The sequence below is a fragment of the Hippopotamus amphibius genome, chromosome 10, assembly GCF_030028045.1.
Source record: "Hippopotamus amphibius kiboko isolate mHipAmp2 chromosome 10, mHipAmp2.hap2, whole genome shotgun sequence".
NCBI lineage: Eukaryota > Metazoa > Chordata > Mammalia > Artiodactyla > Hippopotamidae > Hippopotamus > Hippopotamus amphibius.
Genome location: NC_080195.1, coordinates 75,460,832 through 75,482,266, shown reverse-complemented (window position 1 = coordinate 75,482,266; position 21,435 = coordinate 75,460,832). Strand labels below are relative to the sequence as shown.

The 21,435-nt window shown below is 38.0% G+C and overlaps 1 protein-coding gene across 2 annotated transcripts in view; it reads right to left on the bottom strand.

Annotated features, from left to right (window-relative positions):
• Positions 1-20,982, bottom strand: part of PROS1 (protein S) — a 62,360-nt gene extending 41,378 nt beyond the window's left edge. The window contains exon 1 of one of the 2 annotated variants that reach the window (XM_057697092.1): positions 20,681-20,982. In XM_057697092.1, the coding sequence (XP_057553075.1) occupies positions 20,681-20,756 (76 nt within the window). In that variant the 5' untranslated portion in view covers positions 20,757-20,982. The remainder of the gene's footprint in view (positions 1-20,680) is intronic. The other variant, XM_057697093.1, reaches the window with a different exon arrangement.
• Between the last annotated feature and the right edge of the window lie 453 nt (positions 20,983-21,435).

The window sequence follows — 21,435 nt, the reverse complement described above, 5'->3', positions numbered from 1 at the left end:
ATGAACAAATCTTTCATTTATCCACCTAAAATATTTTATTAAACAATGAGAATTTAAATTATTTTCTGCCTGTAAACTGTATGGCATTTAAAGTTAGTAGGGTTGAACTGAGGAAAAAATGCAGATACATAAGCACATTGGTTAACAACTCAAAGAGCAGTTTCGTGTGTAGCTACAGCACTTATCTAATGATCTACACAAATTATTCACATTTATGCTTGAGGTCAAATACACCAAATGATAATTTAATGTTTACCACATTATGACTACACTGGAAAAAGCATCATGCTGAAATGACTATGTCAAAAGTCATAGCCATAGCATCTTTAAAGTCAGAGTAAAAAACTTTCTCAATTTGAATGGAAAACTTGTATGATCCCTGTGGAGACAGAGAAATGCAGGAGTACAGTCCAATCAGCTATTTGAAAGACACTTGATAGGCTAAAACACTTGGTTATCTATACAAATAAGAAAATAAAAATCCATGGCAAAAGGAAGACTTTATGCAAAGCACAAAATACAGACGGCAACGAGAAAAAATTGGTAACTTTGAGTATATAAAAAAATTTAAGCAGTTGACAAACAACAATAGAAATAACAAAGTTCAACATCAAGCAATAGACTAGAGGAAAATATTTCCATCATATATAATAGAAAGGCTTCCCTGGTGGCACAGTGGTTAAGAATCTGCCTTCCAATTCAGGGGACATGGGTTCCATCCCTTGCCCAGAAAGATCCCATAAAATAAAAAATAATAATAAATAAATAAATTTAAAACATATATAATAGAAAAAATAACATCCAGACTTTATAAACAACTTTTGCAAATTAAAGAAAAAATAAGACAATATGCCAACCAATACAGGAATGCGTGCAAGGTTAAAAACAAAATAAATGATATAAATAAAATATAAACAAAACAATACCACGTAAATATCACTACAGAGAAAATTTAAAGTAGCCAATAAACATGTGAAAAGATTTTCAACACAAATTTTTTTAAAAAATTAGATTTTTGCTGAATAGATTTGCAAAAATTAAAAGACAGGTAATATCAAGTATTGGTGAGTATAAGAGGAAACAAGTATTCCAGTACAATAGTGGTAGGAATATAAACTGATAAGTGTTATTTGAAGATAATTTGGTAGTATCTGAAAATTAAAAGTACATACACTCTTCACTTCAACAATTCTGCTTCTAGATATGGCCTACAGATATGCAAGTGTTGCTGAAAAAGGTATGTATAAAATGTTTATTGAAAGATTGTTTGTATTATCAAAAAATTAGAAATGACCTAAATAACTATCAAGAAGGGAATGAAAAAATAAACTATATAATACATAATGTACTGTGGAATAATATGCAGCTATTCAAAAGAAGGAAGATACTCTTGCACTGAAGATCTCCAAGGTATATTATTAAATAAAAAAGTGCACATTGCAGATGCCACATCTATAGCATAATCCTACGTATACCAGCCATACTTGTAGATGTGTAAACATCATGTGGACAAATACAGAGAAAAGAGCTTAGAAAGACACTCAAGCTACTATTTGCAATTATATTTGAAGAAAAGAATGGAGAGTATGAAGTTTGGGCCTTATTTTAGTATACGAATAGAACATTGTTTTTTAATGAAAACATTTTAAATCACAAGCAAAATCTACAAGTAAAGTTTTTAATCCTGATTTTTAACTACAAAGGGTTCTTTCACTGGGAAGATAAGCAAATAATATAAATAACTGAATTTATTTGCCTCTTATTTCTCTTATGACCCAGTAAATAATAGGTGTTAAGTAATCAAAAGTTGAAAATAGAATGAAGAAAAGGAAAAGCAAAAGGACTAATTAATCAACACTCACCATAATTATCAGTTGAATAACTGAACATCTCTCAAGAGTGAATTACATTTATTTATTTATTTATTTAAATTTTATATGGGTTTTCTCACTTACCAAAACAGAAGTGTAAATGTGATGATTAACTTATGCAAGTGTTTGAGTTATATTTTTAATGCTGTCCCTCACCATCTTATCACTGCTCAAGCTCAAGCTCAAGATTAAAGCAAGGCTGTGTGCACCTAAAAGATGCTATTCTGTGAGCATGCCACACGCAAAGTGTATTCCTAACTGACGAATGGCACAGTGAAGAGTAGCCCCCACTCGCCGCAACTAGGGAAAGCCCTTGTGCAGCAACAAAGATCCAATGCAGCCAATAAATAAATAAATAAATAAATAAATAAATTTATAACAACAAAAAAATTGATAGGGTCTGCATTGCGATTATTTCATTTATTTGAAATAGTTTTAAGCATGCTACTTGATAACAAATATAGTAAAAACTTGGCCCTTCTGGACATCAAAGCAAACATGTGAGTCTTTCTGAAGAAAACAATAACACTTCGTATTAAAGATGAATATATTGATACAATAATAACACAATCAAGGTCAAATGCAGTTGGAAAACAAATCATAAACATCACTCCTTGGCATTTCTACCTTACAGAATATTAAGTTTTAGAATTCAGAGGTGAATATTGATATTTAAGAATATCTCTTTCCCGGGCTTCCTAGGTGGCACAGTGGTTAAGAATCCGCCTGCCAATGCAGGGGACACAGGTTCGATCCCTGCTCCAGGAAGATCCCACATACCATGGAGCAACTAAGCCCATGTGCCACAGCTATTAAGCCTGCACTTTAGAGCCCGTGAGCCACAACTATTGAGCCCATGTGCTGCAACTACTGAAGCCCACATGCCTAGAGCCTATGCTCCGCAACAAGAGAAGCCACGGCAATGAGGAGCCCGTGCACCACAACAAAGAGTAGCCCCCACTCACCGCAACTAAAAGAAAGCCTGCGCACAGCAAAAAGACCCAATACAGCCAAAAAAATAAATAAATAAATTTATAATAAATAAATAAATAAATAAAGTGAATATGCTACTTAAGTGCTTCAGGGATTGAAGACTTGTCTTTAAAAAAAAAAAAGAATATCTCTTTCCCTATAAGGGCCCCAACTGCAGGACACAGACCAGGTATAATAACACATGCTATATTCACGTTTGGGGACATTCTCAATTGTCCAGGCAGAACAACGTGGTGGTTTAAAGGAATGCCCACATAAATTTATAAAACTGGAAGGAAACAAAGTAACCTCCATTATTTCAGAGATAATGATAATCAGGAGCATACAAGATATTTGCTCTAAGTTATAAAGCTACTAAATACCAAAAGTACAGCTTAGATTACAGGCATCCCAAAGCTCAGACCTGTGACCATCCATTACTATTTGCTGCTGTTTCTCAGAAAAGAGGGAAAAGTCTCACTGTCTCCAATGATGAGAGGAATATTAAAAATGAAAACTGTTACACCTCTGACCTAAAGGATAATGAAGCTAGTAATTTAAAAAATAATTTTGTCTAAATAAATTCTGTCTGAATTTGAAAGTTTATGTTTTAGTTCATCTAGGTTCACCTCAGTGATACTTCCAATTGGTATGGTACTTAATAATTTTCAAAGTGTTTATTAATGATTTCCTTTGATCCTCACATAAATAAAGAAATAGATTACAGGATAGAATTATCATCCCCATTTTCCTATTGAAGAAATTGGAGCTGAAAGAGGTTACATGGTTTTTTCAAGGTCATACAGCTACAAAGTGGTGCTAATGGGACAGGCATTTAAATATACCCATCCTCCTAGTCCAGTGCTCTTTCTTCTGTGTATTCTGCCACTTAAATGCCCACAAGGTACTTGATTTAAAAAAATAAATTATGTGGTTGTGTAGTGGACATGTTTGGTACCTTAAATAAGACATTTACTGTCTTTTATAAAATAAACCCATCCAACAGAGTGTGCTTTCAAAGGAGTCTACTATTCTTCGTCAAAAAGATAAAAACATGACATCACAGATTCAAGCTAAAAGCTACATAACTGTAGGATGAGACAAATATATGTTCCAAAGTGCTTTTATTATCTGGCTCAAAGTCTATCTGCCCAAAAATATCTACCCTGCTTGCATGCAGAAATGTCTAAAAAGTTCCATTGTTTATCATAATAATAAATACGGCACCATAAGCACATCAATGCTCTTTCTGCATTATCTCCCATTAATCCTACCATAACTGTTATGCACACGAACAAACTAAAACTCAGAGAACTTGAGTTTAATCTTACCAAGTCACACAACTGAGAACAGATCATTCAAGCCTGCCCCCAAAACCCATTCTCTTTTTGCATTACCACACTGTCTCTAATTATTTGCTTCACTTCTCTAGCTTAAGAAGTTTTTCAAGAAAGTCTTTGTGAAAACTCAATTATGTGCTTGAAAAGTGTTACACTCAGATTCAAATTTTTAGGTTATAATGTTTAGTTATGAGTCTTTCAGGATTAGAAATATGACTGAAACTGCTTGATTTTTTTTCAACTTATCTAAGTCATCCCTTCTTCAAAATAGTGACCATAGAAGTTGAACAATTATGTCAATAACATAACCATTATGCAAATGTTAACTAGAATTCTTTTTCAAAATCGCCTTCACAGGCTTGACATGTTCCCTTCAATATTTTCTGTGGGGACAAAGTTTTTTTCAAACATATATTTGATTATACAACAAAAATAATTTATTGTTGTTGGTACATCATTTAAGCACCAGTAATAAGGATAGTGGGGTTAGCATTGCCTCTATTCACAGGAAAATTCCCTCACTGTTCAATTCAGTTCAACTTTGGCCAAAGGTTAATGAAAAATGTTAAAAGCTCCTTTCCACTTAGTTGTCCAAGCTGGCCACTCTCTGTTCAGAGAGGTCAGGACCACAGAGCTGCAGGCTGTAGAAAACTGATCAGTCAAATGTGGGTGAGGTGGCAGATGGAGGAGGTCTAAGCTTTGGGGTAGTTCATCCTCTGAATCTCTTCCATTCTGCTCTCGTCTTTGCAAAGATGGTTCTCACATTCCTCCCTCCAAAAGCTCATCTCTTTTTAAATTATGCTTTCTGTCTCTCTTTTGGCCCTTCTTATTTGGCATCTCAAGAATGAAAATCTGTCCCTAAAAGAATGTGTCTGAGAAGGGAATTTTAGGTTAGCATTTGGTTTGGCAGAGTGTTTGAATCTTTGTTTCGTCTTCAGTGTGGGACGGGGTCAGGGAAAATGGCATTCAATGTACCAATAGAATGATTAGATGATACTCTGAGACATAATTGTGCCTCCCATGTCTCAACTGTTGAAATGGCATGTTTTGCTTATACAAAGACTGATAAAAATGGAATCCATGATATAGGAAAACCATTAGTTAATAACAATGGGAAATTTTATTTTACAATTTTACAAATTTTATTTTCAATGATCATATATGTTAAGTGTAAAAATCTTTCATTTTTATTATAAAGATATATACCATAGAAAATTTACAATTGAGGAGGGGTATTTAAAAATGTGAAGGTTGCAAGGAGTAAGAAAAAACCAAAGATAGATGTTTAATTAGGCACTCATCAGCTTCCATAATTATTACCAACTTTCAGAAAAGTTTGTTAGCCTTCAGAAATAAATGCTATGTCTGTATGTATGTTATACTTCAATTTTTTTAAAGTTTATTTTGTTTAAAAGAGAGCTAATATACTACCTAATACACTTCTCTACATTTCACACTTTGCTTGGTATTGAGGACTACACTGCTGAGCAAGTGATTCTTCTCATATTATTATATTAAGGGTTAGAAAATCTTTAGAAAAAGTATTCTGTAAAGGTGAACCATGCCTCTGTCCTTCAAGAGGACTAAGCAATAAATAGGCTGATGAGAAATAATTTAAGAAAATCAAATATCATAAAAGGTAGGTCTGGATAGGGTTTAAGTTTGGGAAAGAAAAACAGGAAATAATCTGTGAATTATATGCTGCACATATAAAAGTGAGTCCTATAACATTCAGATTAGGAGGCATGAGGGTTGGCATTTAGGAAATGCCGGTGACACTTAAAAAATGTGACTACTGATCCCCATTTTGGAACAGATCAATGAATGAGTAGGGAAACAATGCTTGAACTGTTTAGCCACAACAGAAGTGAAATGGACCTCTCCTTACTTGAAGATTTAATTGTAACTAATTTACAGCCCCTAGTAGTAAAAAAGAAAAAAAAAACAAGAGTAAATCAAACACTCTACCAATTCTCCCCAAGATTAAACCTTTGCTTTAGCCACAGGCAGAGAAAGCAGTACATTTTAGTTATTCCTTCCAAAACAACAAATACTTGTACCCAAAAGATAGAACAGGCAGCTTATTACCCAGAAAAAAGCTACACTGTCCATTCTGTTATCTCATGTGTTTGCTCTTGGTAAGTGATAAATTAAGGTACTTCTTTTGAAGGAACTCAGAGTTCAGATTTTGGCAAGGTCTGAAGAGGACACTTCTATAGCCCTCTCTTTCCTTCCTCTAGACCACCACCCTGCAAACTGGCTATATTTTCTGAGGCTACAATGGGAGGTCTCTTTTTAGGATGTGCACCAAGATATTCATGGAGTCAGCTTGTTTTGTCTTTTTTATCTCCTACACATTAGGACACCAAAACACCATCTGATTTGATGTAACGTAACAAGAGGTTACAGCACAGTAAATGTTTTGTTTTTGTTCTATTTGACCTATTTCGTTAGGGTGGCATCAATTAATATTATTAGTTCACTGGCCTGTGTCCGTATTTATGTTTGGAAAAGCAAAAGGCAACAATAAGAGAGCTGGCCTAATTCTGCAATACCCCACTTCCTACAACATCTTCCAGATCTCCCCAATAAGCAAGTCTGAAGCGTGTTTAGAGGCTTAGAAAGACTCTAAATCTTAATGGCTTCTCTTTTGACTCTTAGGATATTACTATTTTTAAGTGCTGATGTGGAAATGAGATTATTTGGAATACTGGTAAAGCATCGAGTAGGTGTTTATAATTCAATATAATTTCTACCAGCCTTTCAGAACTCCCTGTCGACTTTCTAAAAGGCTATAAGACACAGTCTAAATAACAATGGAATAAAATAACTTAGGAAAGGAGAGAAAATTACTGGGACAAGGAGTTGAGGAAAAGAAGGAAAATAAAACAAGTAATAAGGAAAGGTGCATTTAACACATACTGTGTGGGAGAAAGTTAGTAGCACAACTAGAAAGAGTCATTTTCAAAGAGTCATGCTCTCCTCACCTTGACAATTGCCCTCAACCAACTTCCACAAAGGCTCCTAAAGAGAAGCCTGCCCAGTTACCTTGGACTGATAACAGGTTTCCCAAACGCAATGTCCTATTAGAAAAACAGATCTCAACAACCATAGTAGAACCCTAAGCCAGCTACCTAGTCAATCTAATCAACTTAGGATCGTCTTCAAAAAATATGAAATAACAGCTAAAAATCACTAGATATTTGCATAAAGTTAATAACATGAAAGAGAAGGGCAAAAGAAACATACAGACCCCAAAGGAAATGGAGGTAACTGAAGATACAGTAGGTAATTTTAAAAAATCTATAACTAATATCCTAAATAAATTGAGAGAATCTGGCATCCTTATAACAGAAATATGGTATGAAAGAGAAGTAGAGAACTAAAATATGATTTCAAACTAAAAAAGTTAATGGATGAACTAAAAAATCGAATGGACTACTCCCCATACCCCCCAAAAGCTCTTTTTCATTCCTATAGCACTGACAAAGATTTGAAAAGTTAATATCCAAAGTTGAGAAAGATGAGAGGAATTAAACACTCTTAAAATCTACTTTTAAAATCAGATTTCCAAGGGAAATCTAAAAATATGTGTCTAAAAAATCCAAAATAGGTGCACTCTAAAACTGTTATAGGGACTTCCTAGGTGGCGCAGTGGTAAAGAATCCACCTGCCAATGCAGGGGACACGGGTTTGAGCCCTGCCCTGGGAAGATTCCACGTGCCACGGAGCAACTAAGCCCGTGTGCCACAACTATTGAGCCTGTGCTCTAGAGCCCGTGAGCCACAACTACTGAGCCCATGTGCCACAACTATTGAAGCCCACGCACCTAGGGCCTGTGCTCCACAACAAGAGAAGCCACTACAATGAGGAGCCTGCACACCAAAATGAAGAGTAGCCCCCGCTCTCAGCAACTGGAGAAAGCCCGTGTGCAGCAACGAAGACCCACTACAGCCAATAAATAAATAAAATAAATAAATAAATTTATTAAAAAAAAACTGTTATATATGGCATGGATAAACAACAAGGTCTTACTGTATAACACAGGGAACTATATTCAATATCCTGTAATAAACCAAAATGGAAAAGAATATGAAAAAGAATTGTATATATACATGTATGTATAGCTGAATCACTTTGCTGTACACCAGAAACTAACACAACATTATAAATCAACTATACTTCAATGCAATCAAAAAAAAAAAGAGTAATTGGGGGCTACCTAGGAAGCTGTCTACCTCAGGCCAAAATGATTTTTCCCTTTGGGTGTTTCCTGTATTTTGTTATCCCTATTGTGTTTTTCCTCTGGGTAGATATTTTTAGAATTTTTCATTACATTTGAGGGTAAGATTTTCCACCAGTTAAAAAAAAAAATAGGCGCACTCTTCAGATATTCAGCTAACAATTCCATTGCTAGGACGTTAAACTGAGGAAATGAACACAGACATATGTAAATAAAAATATATGAATACGTTCATCACAATATTGTTGATATAAGCAAAACACGGGAAATAATTTAAATGTCCAAAAATATGATTTTGGTTAAATATATTATGACGAGCATATATAAAGAAAAATTATAAATCTACTTTAAAGCGTGACATACATTTTAATTTATTAATATAAAAATTATTTTAGGTGCAATATCGAGTTACAAATAATATGTAGAGCAAAATTCCATTCTTTTGCTTATATATTTTAATTTCTAAGAATGTATATATACAGATAAGGGGCTTAGAAGAATATAAAATGTTACACAGTTCTCTTGCTAGTGAAACTACAGATGCATTTTTTTAGCACATTATATTAAGCCTGGATTACTTGAATGGTTTAAAAATGTAAGGAGATAGTAGGATATAGCTAGTAGTTTAAGTTCAGAAAGACTTCCAGTAAGGACAGAAGGTCAAAATGGAACCCCAGGAAACTAACATTTAAGGAAAAGCAGAGATCATTAAAATAACAGAAAAGAATTAATAACACATATGTAGAGAGAGAGAAAATTTGAAGATAATGCTTATAGACATAAAAGGCGGTCAATTTAAAAAGATATGTTTCAAGTGTCAAATGTTGTAAAGAAGTTATTAATAAATTATTATAATTACTACTATTTAGGATGAGAGCAAAAATGTATACAGTCGGTTTAACAATAGGATCACATTAACATCTCAGTCCCCAAAACCAGTGAGAGGGTGAGGAGAGGAGATCTCCAGAATAAACTATTTCTTCAAGAAGATCAAGTGAGAGTAGGAAGAGAAAGAGTGGGTAATGACTTTCAACAGAGGCAGAGGAAAGCTAATGTTTTCCAAAAGTCAGGAAGGTACATCACAGAATAGCTGTGAAACTCAATGAGAAAATGCCAAAGGTGATTTTGAAAGATAGAAAATACCATGTAATTGCAGGAAGTTACAATTTTACCATTTCTATGGAGACTTAAAAGCCAGTGTTCTTGAATGTGTCCTTACTACATTTAGAAAAAACGAAACTGCAACTTTTGAAAAATTAAAGCAACTTTTGCAGTTTAAAGTTGAGCCTTAGAAACCCCAGTTCCTACCAGTCCTCTGTTCACCTCACATCTAACAATTTTTTACTGGAGACCTTCCCTACAGCTGCGTTCGCCAGCCATGTGGCTCAGCTTCTTTCTCCCTTCCGTGACATCCCCTCCCCTTCTCTCACCCTGGCCACTGCCTACTGCCACCCCTGCAAATTTCTGTTCACTTCTTATGCAGAATCATTCATCTATCTTCTCTGCTATGACCTTACAGACCAGAATGATTCAAACTCGATGTGTAGGAATTACCCGAGGGTCCTGTTAAAATGCGTATTCCGAGTCAGTGGGTCTGAAGCTGGGTCAGAGATACGTCATTTGTAATAAACGCCCTGATGATACTGCTGCTGGTGCATGGACCAAACTTGAATAGTAAAGCTAGAGACCATGTTTTGGGGACTTTACTTTCTGAACCTAAACTCATTTTAAGGCAATTTCTGAAATAATAACAGTTCTCACCATAGGGATAATTTCAATATTAACTGTTACAATATATTTTTCAACCTGCCATATTACTAGCCAACTTAATGTCATGATACTAAGTCCTCAGCTGGTCTGTTTGTAGGCATAGTTAATTATGCTCTCTCCCTATCACAGACTTTATTCAGAGAGTTAAAGCAACCTCACATGGTGGAATACATATCACCAAAAGTTTAAATGGGCAACAAGTATTTGTGCTTCTCTTAGAGGAAGAAACAGTAATCTTAACCTTGGAGGAAAAACATCTGTAACAGACACAATGCTGATCAAATATTCCATGTGCTTGCTTGAGTTGGAAGCAGATGTGAGGTTTTGTCACTTCCACACTAAGGCAGTTAAGAACAAGTACACCTCCTCCATTGCTTTCCTTTCTCACAGGGACATTGGAGGCCATGTGTTCCAGATGGTACAACTAGAGATGTAAGAGATTTACACAAGCCACATTGGACTTTACCTGACTAAAAAATAAACTCTTATTTTGCTAAGTCACTAAGATTTGGTGGTTTGGATATTAATTTGAGGATTTGTGGATTAAAGTGTTATCACACCGTAGCATATCTTATCCATATAAGATTATGAAAAATTTAAACTAATGCCTATTACAGGGGCTATTCAAAAATGTGCTAATTTGTTCCTTCATTAATTCTAAAAATAAGAGAGTTCTAGTGAAAGCAAAAAACACATAGATAAGACAGAGTACTTCAGCTTATTCCTTGAATAAAATAACCAATAAAGCAAAAGAATGAAGAAAAGCCCTAAATATATTTAAATATTTGAGAATAACATCAAGAAAATACCAGTTTTCTAAATTATCCTATAATGTAAATGGGGAAATAAAGATCTTAAAAAGTTTCATCACACATCACTCCATGACACACACACACACACACACAAAAAAAGGAACAAAATCTTATAAAGTATTCTAAAGACCCACAAGGCTTAGGACAGATCACCTGGGATAGCTGGGGAGGACAACAGACAGAAAGAGTCTTTCAAACAGGAGGATTGGCATGTGAAAAGACCACAAGGGAGGAGGACAGAGAATGACCCTTTTTGAGAAGAGGGGCAGGGAAAGCTCATCTGGAGGAAAAGACCAGGAAGCCCCCAGATCATGAAGGTTGTACACCAGGTTCAGACTTCAGAAAAGAAGAGACAAAAAGGAGTCACAGATGCCTCCTATTTATTGATCTTTTAGAAGCAAACTGCCATTCTGTGGAGAGGATCACAGGGTGGAAATGGTGGGTGCCCTCAGCAACGGAGGGCCTGAGTTCTACAGCTGCCAGAGACAGAATTCTGCCAATAATCTGTGAGTTTGGAAGAAGGTTCCAAGCTTCAAATGGGATCTCCGCACTGGTGATCCCTTGATTTTATCCATGTCAGAACCTGGAGAGCTCCGTGAACTTATGCCTGGGCTTCTGACCTATGAACCTATGAGATAATAAATTGTGTTGTTTTAAAATGCTAAGTTTGTGGTAACTTGTTATGCAACAATAGAAGACTAATACACAAGGCACATATAATTTTGAATCAGGCTGAATGAATTAATATTGCTAATTTTGTTCCATGTGCTAGCTAGAGCCCCAGCTTCAGTTCTGACAGCTGGCTTGGTTAGCTAATGCTATCCCAGACAAAACCTTGGCACACACTGAACAACACTGAAAAGCCAGACGTTCCTTGACATAATATCAAAGAAAGAATATACAAATAATAGGAGACAGACGTTCTGGCTTGAATCGTTTCTGTGGTTCCTACGTATTCACCTCCTTACATATCCACCCCACTCCCTAATACAGAGAAAAGAATATTATTTTCATGATTATCATAGATTAGTGAAGAAATCACTGGAATTTTTAAAAAGCATTGTACTGGGGACTTCCCTGTTGGTGCAGTGGTTAAGAATCCGCCTGCCAAAGCAGGGGACACAGGTTCAAGCCCTGGTCCAGGAAGATCCCACATGCCATGGAGCAACGAAGCCGGTGCGCCACAACTACTAAGCCTGCATTCTAGAGCCCGCAGGCCACAACTACCGAGCCCGTGTGCCACAACTACGGAAGCCCACGTCCCTAGAGCCTGTGCTCCGCAAGAGAAGCCATTGCAATGAGAAGCCCGTGCACCACAACAGAGTAGCCCCCACTCACCACAACTAGAGAAAGCCCATGTACAGCAACGAAGATCCAACACAGCCAATAAATAAATTAATTAATTTATCAAAAAAAAAAGTATTGTACTGGCTGTTCTCCCTAGATAGGAAGTCCTGTTGGGAGGGGCTGCAGGGAAAATGGGATCCCAGATCTCAGGTGGGATGGGACGAACCTGGGTGGCTGAGTTTAGGTACGAGCCTGTACTGACCTGAATCAGTCAGTAAGTCAGTGATCAAATCTTGGAGAAAGGATTAACAGGCAAGGCTCTCTCAAGATTAGATGGAAAGACAACCCACAGAATTCTTCACTAAGTTTTTCACCCCAAAATTCTCTGGGTTAGCAAATAGAGGCTGTATAGCCACAACACAAAGAAATCACCATCTCGCCTTAATTACCAATCTTTTTTTTTTTTTGGCTGCATCGGGTCTTTGTTGCTGTGCACAGGCTTTCTCTAGTTGCAGCAATCAGGGGCTACTGTTCATTGTAGCGCACGGGCTTCTCAGTGCAGTGGCTTCTCTTGTTGTGGAGCATGGGCTCTAGGCACACAGACTTCAGTAGTTGCGGCACCTGGGCTCAGTAGCTGTGGCTCATGGGCTCTAGAGCACAGGTTCAGCAGTCATGGTGCAGAGGCTTAGTTGCTTCATAACATGTGGAATCTTCCTGGACCAGGAATCGAATCTGTGTCCCCTGCATTGGCAGGCAGATTCTTAACCACTGCATCACCAGGGAAGTCCCTTACCAATTTTGAATCAGTAGATGGATCCAGAACTTCTTGAATGAAGGAGAAGAAAGACATCCTTGAAGAAGCATCTGTAAACTTTTCTTCTAGTTTTCTCCAAAGCAAAATAAATGCACTGGGTAACTGCACTAAGGAAAAAGACTACCAAAACTTTAGTCATTATTACATACCTAAGATCTAAGATCAAAACACCTAAGATCTAAGGTATGCTGTTTAGAATTGAGGTTTATGAGGCTCAGTTGATAAAGGGAACTATAGGCTCAATCTTCAAACTGTGATTCCCTTCGGGCTGCTTCCCCAGGCCTGAGAGCACTGAACTATTTTCAGCAACAATCTGGTCATGTTGGAATATTCCTGCTCAAGTGGGAAACAAGTTGTTATATACCTGGGTGTCTGTCACTAAGATGGAAGAATAGATTTTGATGGATCTCTTATTTTTGAGGCATGTTCCACTTTTAGATGTTGTACTCTGAGCTTTTTACCATGAGTCCAAAAGCTGCCAAGTGTAGGTGGGAACTAAAATAAGTGAATGCTCTCTAGCTAGTTCAAAGTTCATTTCAAGCAGTCTGTCATGTAGCCGAGCCAATGACTCATCAGATCCAATGGGCTCAAATGGTCCATAAGATGGCAGGGTACTCTTGAGATACTGTAACTAGTTCCAGAAGAATTTCAGTAGCGATCGCTTTTAGTTGGGAACAAGTCACATTTTTTTTTTTTAGCAATTATTTTCCCTTTGAGAAACTATTCCTGGTGTCCTTTTGGACTTTCGTGAGGTGGAGATCTGACCACAGGACACTGTGATTTGAACAGCTCATCATGAATTAGACGCTATGTTTTTCTTCTAGCCGTGAATTTAGTTATGACGGCAGTTCCATTGTGAAATGTTCAAACGGTATGAACGGGATGAGCATAAAGCACAACCAAGTGGCCTAGGTCAGCTTGAGCAGCTCACTCTACTGACTTCTTTTCCTCCCTCCAGCTCCCTTTATGGGCCCATGAGGAAAGACCTATGGCCAAGAACGAAATATGCCTCAGTGTGATGTACTAACATGAGCCAGAGGTAGACCTGCTACAAAGCTAGAGCCGGAAATGAACTACAGCCTCTCTCAAGGGTGATCCTGAAGAGCACAGGAGAAACAAAACCTTCACAATGGCCAGAGAGATAAGCAGTATTTCTCATTGTCCACTTTGCTTAGAATGAGAAATCATCTGAGATCAGGATCTTTGCTACTTTCTCAATGGTTACAAATGGTCTGACCAGTTGTTCAGAGACCTGTTAAGAGGTAGATCTCCGGACTATAAGTAAGGAAGTTTGGGCAAGCGTTGCCCCAGAGTTGAGAATATTTGTGTTCCAAGTGAATGTTCATAACACAGCCCCATACCAGAGAAGTTCTTAACTATAAAAGGGGCAGAATGGCCCACTTAATGATTGTCAGTTGTGTTTCTTCTCAAGGTAATCTAGTGCAAGGCTCATAAACTCAAAAATCAACATGTGTCAGGTACCATAAATAAGGGAAGAGAATTTGGTGACAAACAATGAGGAATGCTTGGAACTATGGCAAACTGGAGACAGTATGTTTTATCCAAAGAAAGTAGTTCTGAATCAGCTCTAGCCGAATCTTTTTTTTTTTAAGATTTTTTTGATGTGGACCTTTTCTTTTTTTTTTTTTTCTTGGACCATCTTTAAAGTCTTTATTGAGTTTGTTACAATATTGCTTCTATTTTATGTTTTGTTATTTTTTTGGCCATGAGGCATATGGGATCTAAGCCCCCCGACCAGGGATGGAAACTGTACCTCCTGCACTGGAGGCGACGTCTTAACCACTGGACTACCAGGGAAGTCCCAGTTCTAGCTGAATCTTGCTGTGTTGGAATGTGGGCCCATACAACCAGATCTTCCTTTGTTTTTCAAAAGAAGTCATAAAAACAAGTTTTTAGATGAAATTTTCTGATTTTTAAATTGCTATGAGGACCAACACACAAGTCTGTGGGTATATACGGCCTTCACAGGCTATTGCTTTGTGTCACTCAATTTACTGTCGGTTCAACATTTATAAAAAAAACAGCCACGGTGGTAAGGATGGAGACGACATGCACACTCAACCTTTCCCTCATAAGGGCCACCAGCCTTTTGCTACTAAAAAGAACACCAAATCTGTTCGCAGAACTGCCATTCATTCAGTTGTTGGAAATTGGACAGAATACAAAATCCACCAGTTACCTGATGAATGGCTGACTCATTAGGGTACTTTTCTTATCAGGGAGCAGCAATTTGTACTCAGAGGTGGAGACATTTATTCTTTATTCGTATTTAATTTGTCCATCAGCACCACTACTGGTAGACTTGTTCAATGGTTTATGCTAAGCCACACAACTTTAGAATTAACTCCACAATTAAAGAAATAACCTAATGGGATGATTATTATGGTTTTCATTGGTCTTATTGTGTACTCTAACACTGGAAAGAGCTAGCCTTATGGAATTACAGACTGATCAACTATTGAGGGCTCAGTTATTACCTTTTGAGACACAAAACTATCTTCCAAAATGTGTTTTCTTTTAAAAAGTGGTAGATTCTCTGAACCAAAAATCATTAATATTTGGTGCTCTTTTTCCTAAAGCCGAAATACACAGTCAGGAATGAAAGTAGAAAGGGAAGAAGTACTTGTCATGATTTGATGGTTAGTGACGGAGTTGGATTGCATCCTTTATAAAAATGGTGAGGTCCTAATCACCCAGTACCTATGAATATGACTTTATTTGGAAATCGGAGCTTTGCAGATGATCAAGTTAAGAAGAATAAGAACAGGCCTTAACCCAAAATGACTCTTCAAAAGGGGAAATTTGGAGCAGAGACAGACATGTACAGACGAAAGATGATGTGAAGACACAGGCAGAATGCCATCTACAGGCCAAGGAATGAGGCTACCAAACGCTAGGACAGAGGAATGGAACAGGCCTCAGAAGGAACCAACTCTGCTGACACCTTGATCCCAGACTTCTAGTCTCCAGAACTGTGAGACAAGAAGTTCCGTTGTTTAAGCCACCCAGGTTGTGGTACTTTGTTATGGCAGCCCTAAGAAACTACAGTAAGTCCCCTACCTTTGAATCTTGAAGTTGCGAACTTTCAAAGATGCAAACACATGTTCGCATGTCCAATCACGTAATTTAGTTCACGTGTCTGGCATACAACATGTGTGCATCCTCTACAAGTGGCTGTGCTTTTGTGTACTTTACTGTACAGTACTGTATAGAGTAGAGTAGTACAGTATCTTTATTTCAAGCCCAGGCTGTCTGGAAGCTAGCGTAAAAGCAGCAGTAATGTAGCTGGTACAGCTAAGAAGAGATTCACGACACAGGAAATGGCAAGGGGATTTTCTTTATCTGAGGAGGCACTGTTAGTTTTTGAGGCACAGGACCCAAACATAGAACTGTACGTGAAGGTTGCAGCAGTCATTTAGAAAGCAATCCACTGCTACCATGTCATCTATGATGAGAAAAAAAGAGCTACTACCCAGACATTACTGGATCATTTTTTTCAAGATGGTAGATAGAATTGAATCCAGCAAGGAGCCAGAACCTGTGCCATTAACGTCAGGAGTGAATGAAACTGCAGCCTGTCCTCTGTCTCTTATTGCTGATGATCCTTCAGCTCTACCATCTCCCACCTCCTCCCCCTCCTCCAATCAGTAATTCTTCTTTCTTGTTCACTCAATGCCAGCCCTTGTATGCCAGCTGTTGTACTGTACTACTGTACTTTTCAAGCTCCTGTACTGTAAGATTAAAAATGTTTATTTTTTGTTTGTTTTTTATGTATTATTTGCACGAAAAGTATTATAAACCTATTACAGTACAGGACTACACAGCCGATTGTGTTCGTTGGGTACCTAGGCAAACTTTGTTGGACTTACAAACGAATTGGACTTACGAACTCGCTCTTGGAACACAACTCGTTCATGTGTAGGGGACTTACTGTAATTGAATGACCTATTCTCAAATTTTTTGCTTTCTTTTTTCACAAGTAGGTTCTGTTCATCTAGAAATAGGGAAACTAAGAAGGAATGCATTCACTGTGAAGCCTAACATATTTTCCACTGAATTAGACGCTGAGACTGCTATGCAGCCATTTCAAGTTCTTCACTCCTGTTGGAAAAAAGGAGAGAATTATGCTGGAATGACAATAATCAAGGCAAAATGGTGTTGTTGCCACATACAAATCAGGGTTAGAAGTGCTGATTCTCTAGCATGACTTCTATACACAGGAGAAACTGTAAAGAAGGGATGGATTCAATCATCCATTGGTGGGAACAACGTGGCTCAGATTCTTCCTGAATAAGGGTGTGGTACATCTCACTGAGCAGACAGAAAAATCGAACATGAGGAACTGCCTAAAAGCAAGAGGCATATGAATTGGGTAGTGAAGAAGAAGTCATAAATACCAGCTCTAGCTTAAACCCAAGAGAGACAGGCAAGCACTACAGCCAGTACCTGTATTTCCTTGCTCGTCTTTTTTAAATTATTTTTTGGTATATAGGATGTGTTGGTATACTACAATGTATCATTTCATCCACAAAGCACAGCACATTGACACAGAATTGCGACAGAACTAGAGGAGGCATGGACATCACCTGACGATACTCAACTAAGAAATGGTAGCCTTGAGCCTTCCTCTCTGAGTGTGAATCTCTCAAGAGGAGATCCTTTCTGCTGTACCTTAGTTATTTGCATTATATTAGAAATATCTGCATTATATTTGAAATGTTTTTCAAATGGTGTTCATGGAAAGAAGGGTATGTGTGTATGTTGTACAGCCAATGATTGGAATATGCAGACGTCTCTTGTTTCTGCTTCCTTCCCAGCATCCATTCCTTTGTGGGAGCTGTCCTTCTGGCACTCTACCTGATTCTAGTGAGCTGTCAATGACAGGACTCCAGAACCAAGCTAAGCCAAAATAATAAGGCTCTCTTTTCTAAGAAATTCAATCGTGAACAGGTATATACAGACCTAGAAGGCAGTTAGAACTGAGTCATCTAATGGCAGCTCCTAATATAGTGAGCATGTGGGTTCCCACTATACAGATCACCTAATGCCCAAGTCTCAGCTTCCCTAGGTCTGGTTATTCAACATGCCATTAAGTAGTCTTCCAATAAATCCATTCAGCTTTTTGTTTTTCTCTATATTTCTTTCATCTTTCTTTCTTCCTTTCTTTCTCTTTTTCTCTTTTTCTTTCTTTCTTTCTCTTTCTTTCTCTCTTTCTTCCTTTCTGCTTTAGTTAGCAAGAGTCTTTACTGTTGCTTGTAGCTAAACATTCATTAATATACGTATTATCGGGCTTTTCATATTTTTTCTCACAGTATTTTGAAAGTTTAAATATGCAAATAGATCAATTAGCTATTAAAGAGGATACTGAACTTGATGGACACAAAAGGTCTATTATGAAAAGCATGAGTGTATATCCTAGATAAGATTAATGGCAAGAGAATATGGCATAGGGTGTTGTTGCTGTTGTTGTAGATAATGATGCAGTAAACAGATATTGTTTCTAACTCTTCCAACACCAGCCCCAACTCTAATCTAAGCTTGATAAAATCTCTCCATCAGTGCAACATTTTGGACTCTGAGATAAAGGAAGTTTAAGAAAAGACAAGGATAGATAAACAGTAAAAGAAATGGTCAGAGAAGGAAAGAGGAAAGTAAAAAAGACAAGGAAAATACGAGTCAAGTAATGTCAAGGGTAGACTGCACCTAAGCAGAAGTGGAAGTCTGGAAAGGGCCAAATTAGCACAGCCAGAGGGGACATCCCCTTTCTTCTATTTTTCTTCCCATGGCCTTTAGTGTGGTATACAATATATAGACAATATAAAATTTAAATCCATAGATATATAGATACAGATATATATACAAGCATGTTTGAAAAGTCAGTTCACATCTCTGAACAATTTCAAAAAACTTGAACTGGATGACTTCTCAACTCTCTCAAAACTAAAACTGTGATTTATAAACTTTTTCTTCAAACAGCGACTACATTTCTATGGACTAAATAAATCAAATATTTAGAATTCTAATTCTATCTCAGATTTAAAATCTTAGGGAGTAAACACATTCCATCTGTATCTCAGTTTTCTCATCAGTAAACCAGAAAAGATTTTTAATCCAATTAAACTAGAATTAAAGAATTAATTTATATACTCTATCAGTGTCTATATATAACAAGTGTATTTCTCTATATGGTTTGATTATCTGTGTATGATACACATAGACACACACACATCATTTTTAACTCTGCCTAGATCCAATGAAAATGTAACAACCTCAACAATCTCTACAAAAGAAAGGGTTTAGCAAATTCCTGTGGTGACAAGCAGTAAATGTGGCAAGCCATTTTTGCCTTTTTCTTCTCTCCAAAACACTGGTTATCAGACAAATAAATATTTGATTGTCCTACTGAACTATATAGATAATGAATTAGTGTATGTGGTCCACATATAGGCTTAATGACAGATTTGTAGGTTGAAGTTCTGCTATTGTGGGTCTTTAGTGTAAAATCAACAAATGTTGTTTTAGCCTTTAAATTAGAATTTTAAATCTCATTCATCCTGACCTGTAACTAATAAAAACTAGTAGAATGTTAGTAAATTCCTATTTAATTCTCCTGAAATTATCATCTTTGAAAAGTTTACATTGGAGCTTTAACCAATCTAAAAGCTATGGTGTAATTCAGAGTTTATCTCTCCATTGCCATTTCCTGAGAATAAAACATAGCACAAGTAAGCATTTTTGACCAGTGAGTATGCTTAAACTTTAGAAAACAAACTAATTCACTGACAGCTAATATGTACTAAATGCCTTGATATCCCTACATATATATAGATAGATAGATATCCCTATATATATTTTTTTCTTTTTTAGAGAAAACTCAATATCCTGCCTTGAATCCTGGCATGGGAACATAAAGAACAGGAAACACAAAGCTAAAGTCCAAAGAATTTATGCGACGACCTCAGATCAGTGGCACTCAGTGTCAAAAATACTCAGTACAAAATGATCTGAGAACTACAATATTTAACAGTTCTTTTGATTTCAAGGTTAAAAGATGACATCTCCGTACCGTTATGCAAACCCGCAGTCATCCCCAAACAATGTTGAGATAAGCAAACCAAGCTCAAAGTCCAGGCATTGCAGCGGGGAGGTAGGTTGCAGCATGGGGTGGTAGCTGGGGACAGGCGCTTGTCCAAGGGGAAGACAGAGTGGGTTGTCTTTCCTCTCTACTTTTATACTGGAACGTGCTCATCCTTGTCCTCTGACTGGGGACTTCAACTGCTTGGGGCTCATGAGTACGTGTTCTAACTCCTTCATTGATATTTAGTATCACTCTTGTTCCAGAATCTGTTCTGTAACAACTTGATTCTCAGAGCAGGGTAAATATTGACCCTGCCCCACCATCATACCGCCCGCTAGACCCACGGCTGATGGAAGCGCTTACTGGAAACCTTCTAGGAGGCTGCAGCTCCAGAAAACAAAATCCTCCCAACAGGGCTCCTAGTTCAGCAGGCAATGCTGAGGAAAGCGGACAGACGCTATCGATTACTCACAGTTCGCCTCCAAGACGGGAAGCACTAGGGCGAGGCACGCCAGCAGCGCCCCGGAGCGCCCACCCAGGACCCTCATGGCGAAGCGGGCGGAGGCGCGGGCGGGGACGGCGGCGCGGCGCGGCGGGGACCCTTGCGCTCGGCGTGCCGCTGAGCTGCGACCCGAGCGGTGCTCGCTGAGGACTGCGGCGCGCCGGCGCCTGCGAGCGAGCGCGCCCGCGGAGCAGCCGAGCCGGGGGCGGAGGGGACCGCCCGCTCCCAGCTCCCAGCTCCCAGGCCCCAGCCCCCAGCCCGGCGGGGAATTGATAACAAGGACATTTCCTGGAAGCTTTTCTTTTCGGAGCTGGGGGCAGGGCTCAAAGAGAATGTTGGAGGCCTAGGAAACACTGTCGAGACATCCTTCCTCGCCCTTTCCCAGCCTCCAGCCTTGCGTTCCGATCTCCGGAATGTGAAGTTTGCCAAGGCAAAGAGGAAGCAAACGCAGTGAAAAAAAAAAAAAAAAAAAAAAGACAAACAATCAAAACCACAACCTCCAGCGAGCTGGAGTGGAAGGCTGAGTGGCCAAGAGAACTTCGAGGACTCAGAGGTCGGGGTGTCCAGGCTTAGAAGGAAAAAATCATGAGAGGCTGACGTTGGGGATGAAAATGTTAATCAAAACCTGGAAGCGAACGAGAACCCTAGGAAGGCTACAGAGAACAGAGATAATGGAAGCAAATGTGATAGTTTTTGATCATCTACATTTTTGTTTTGTTTTTGAA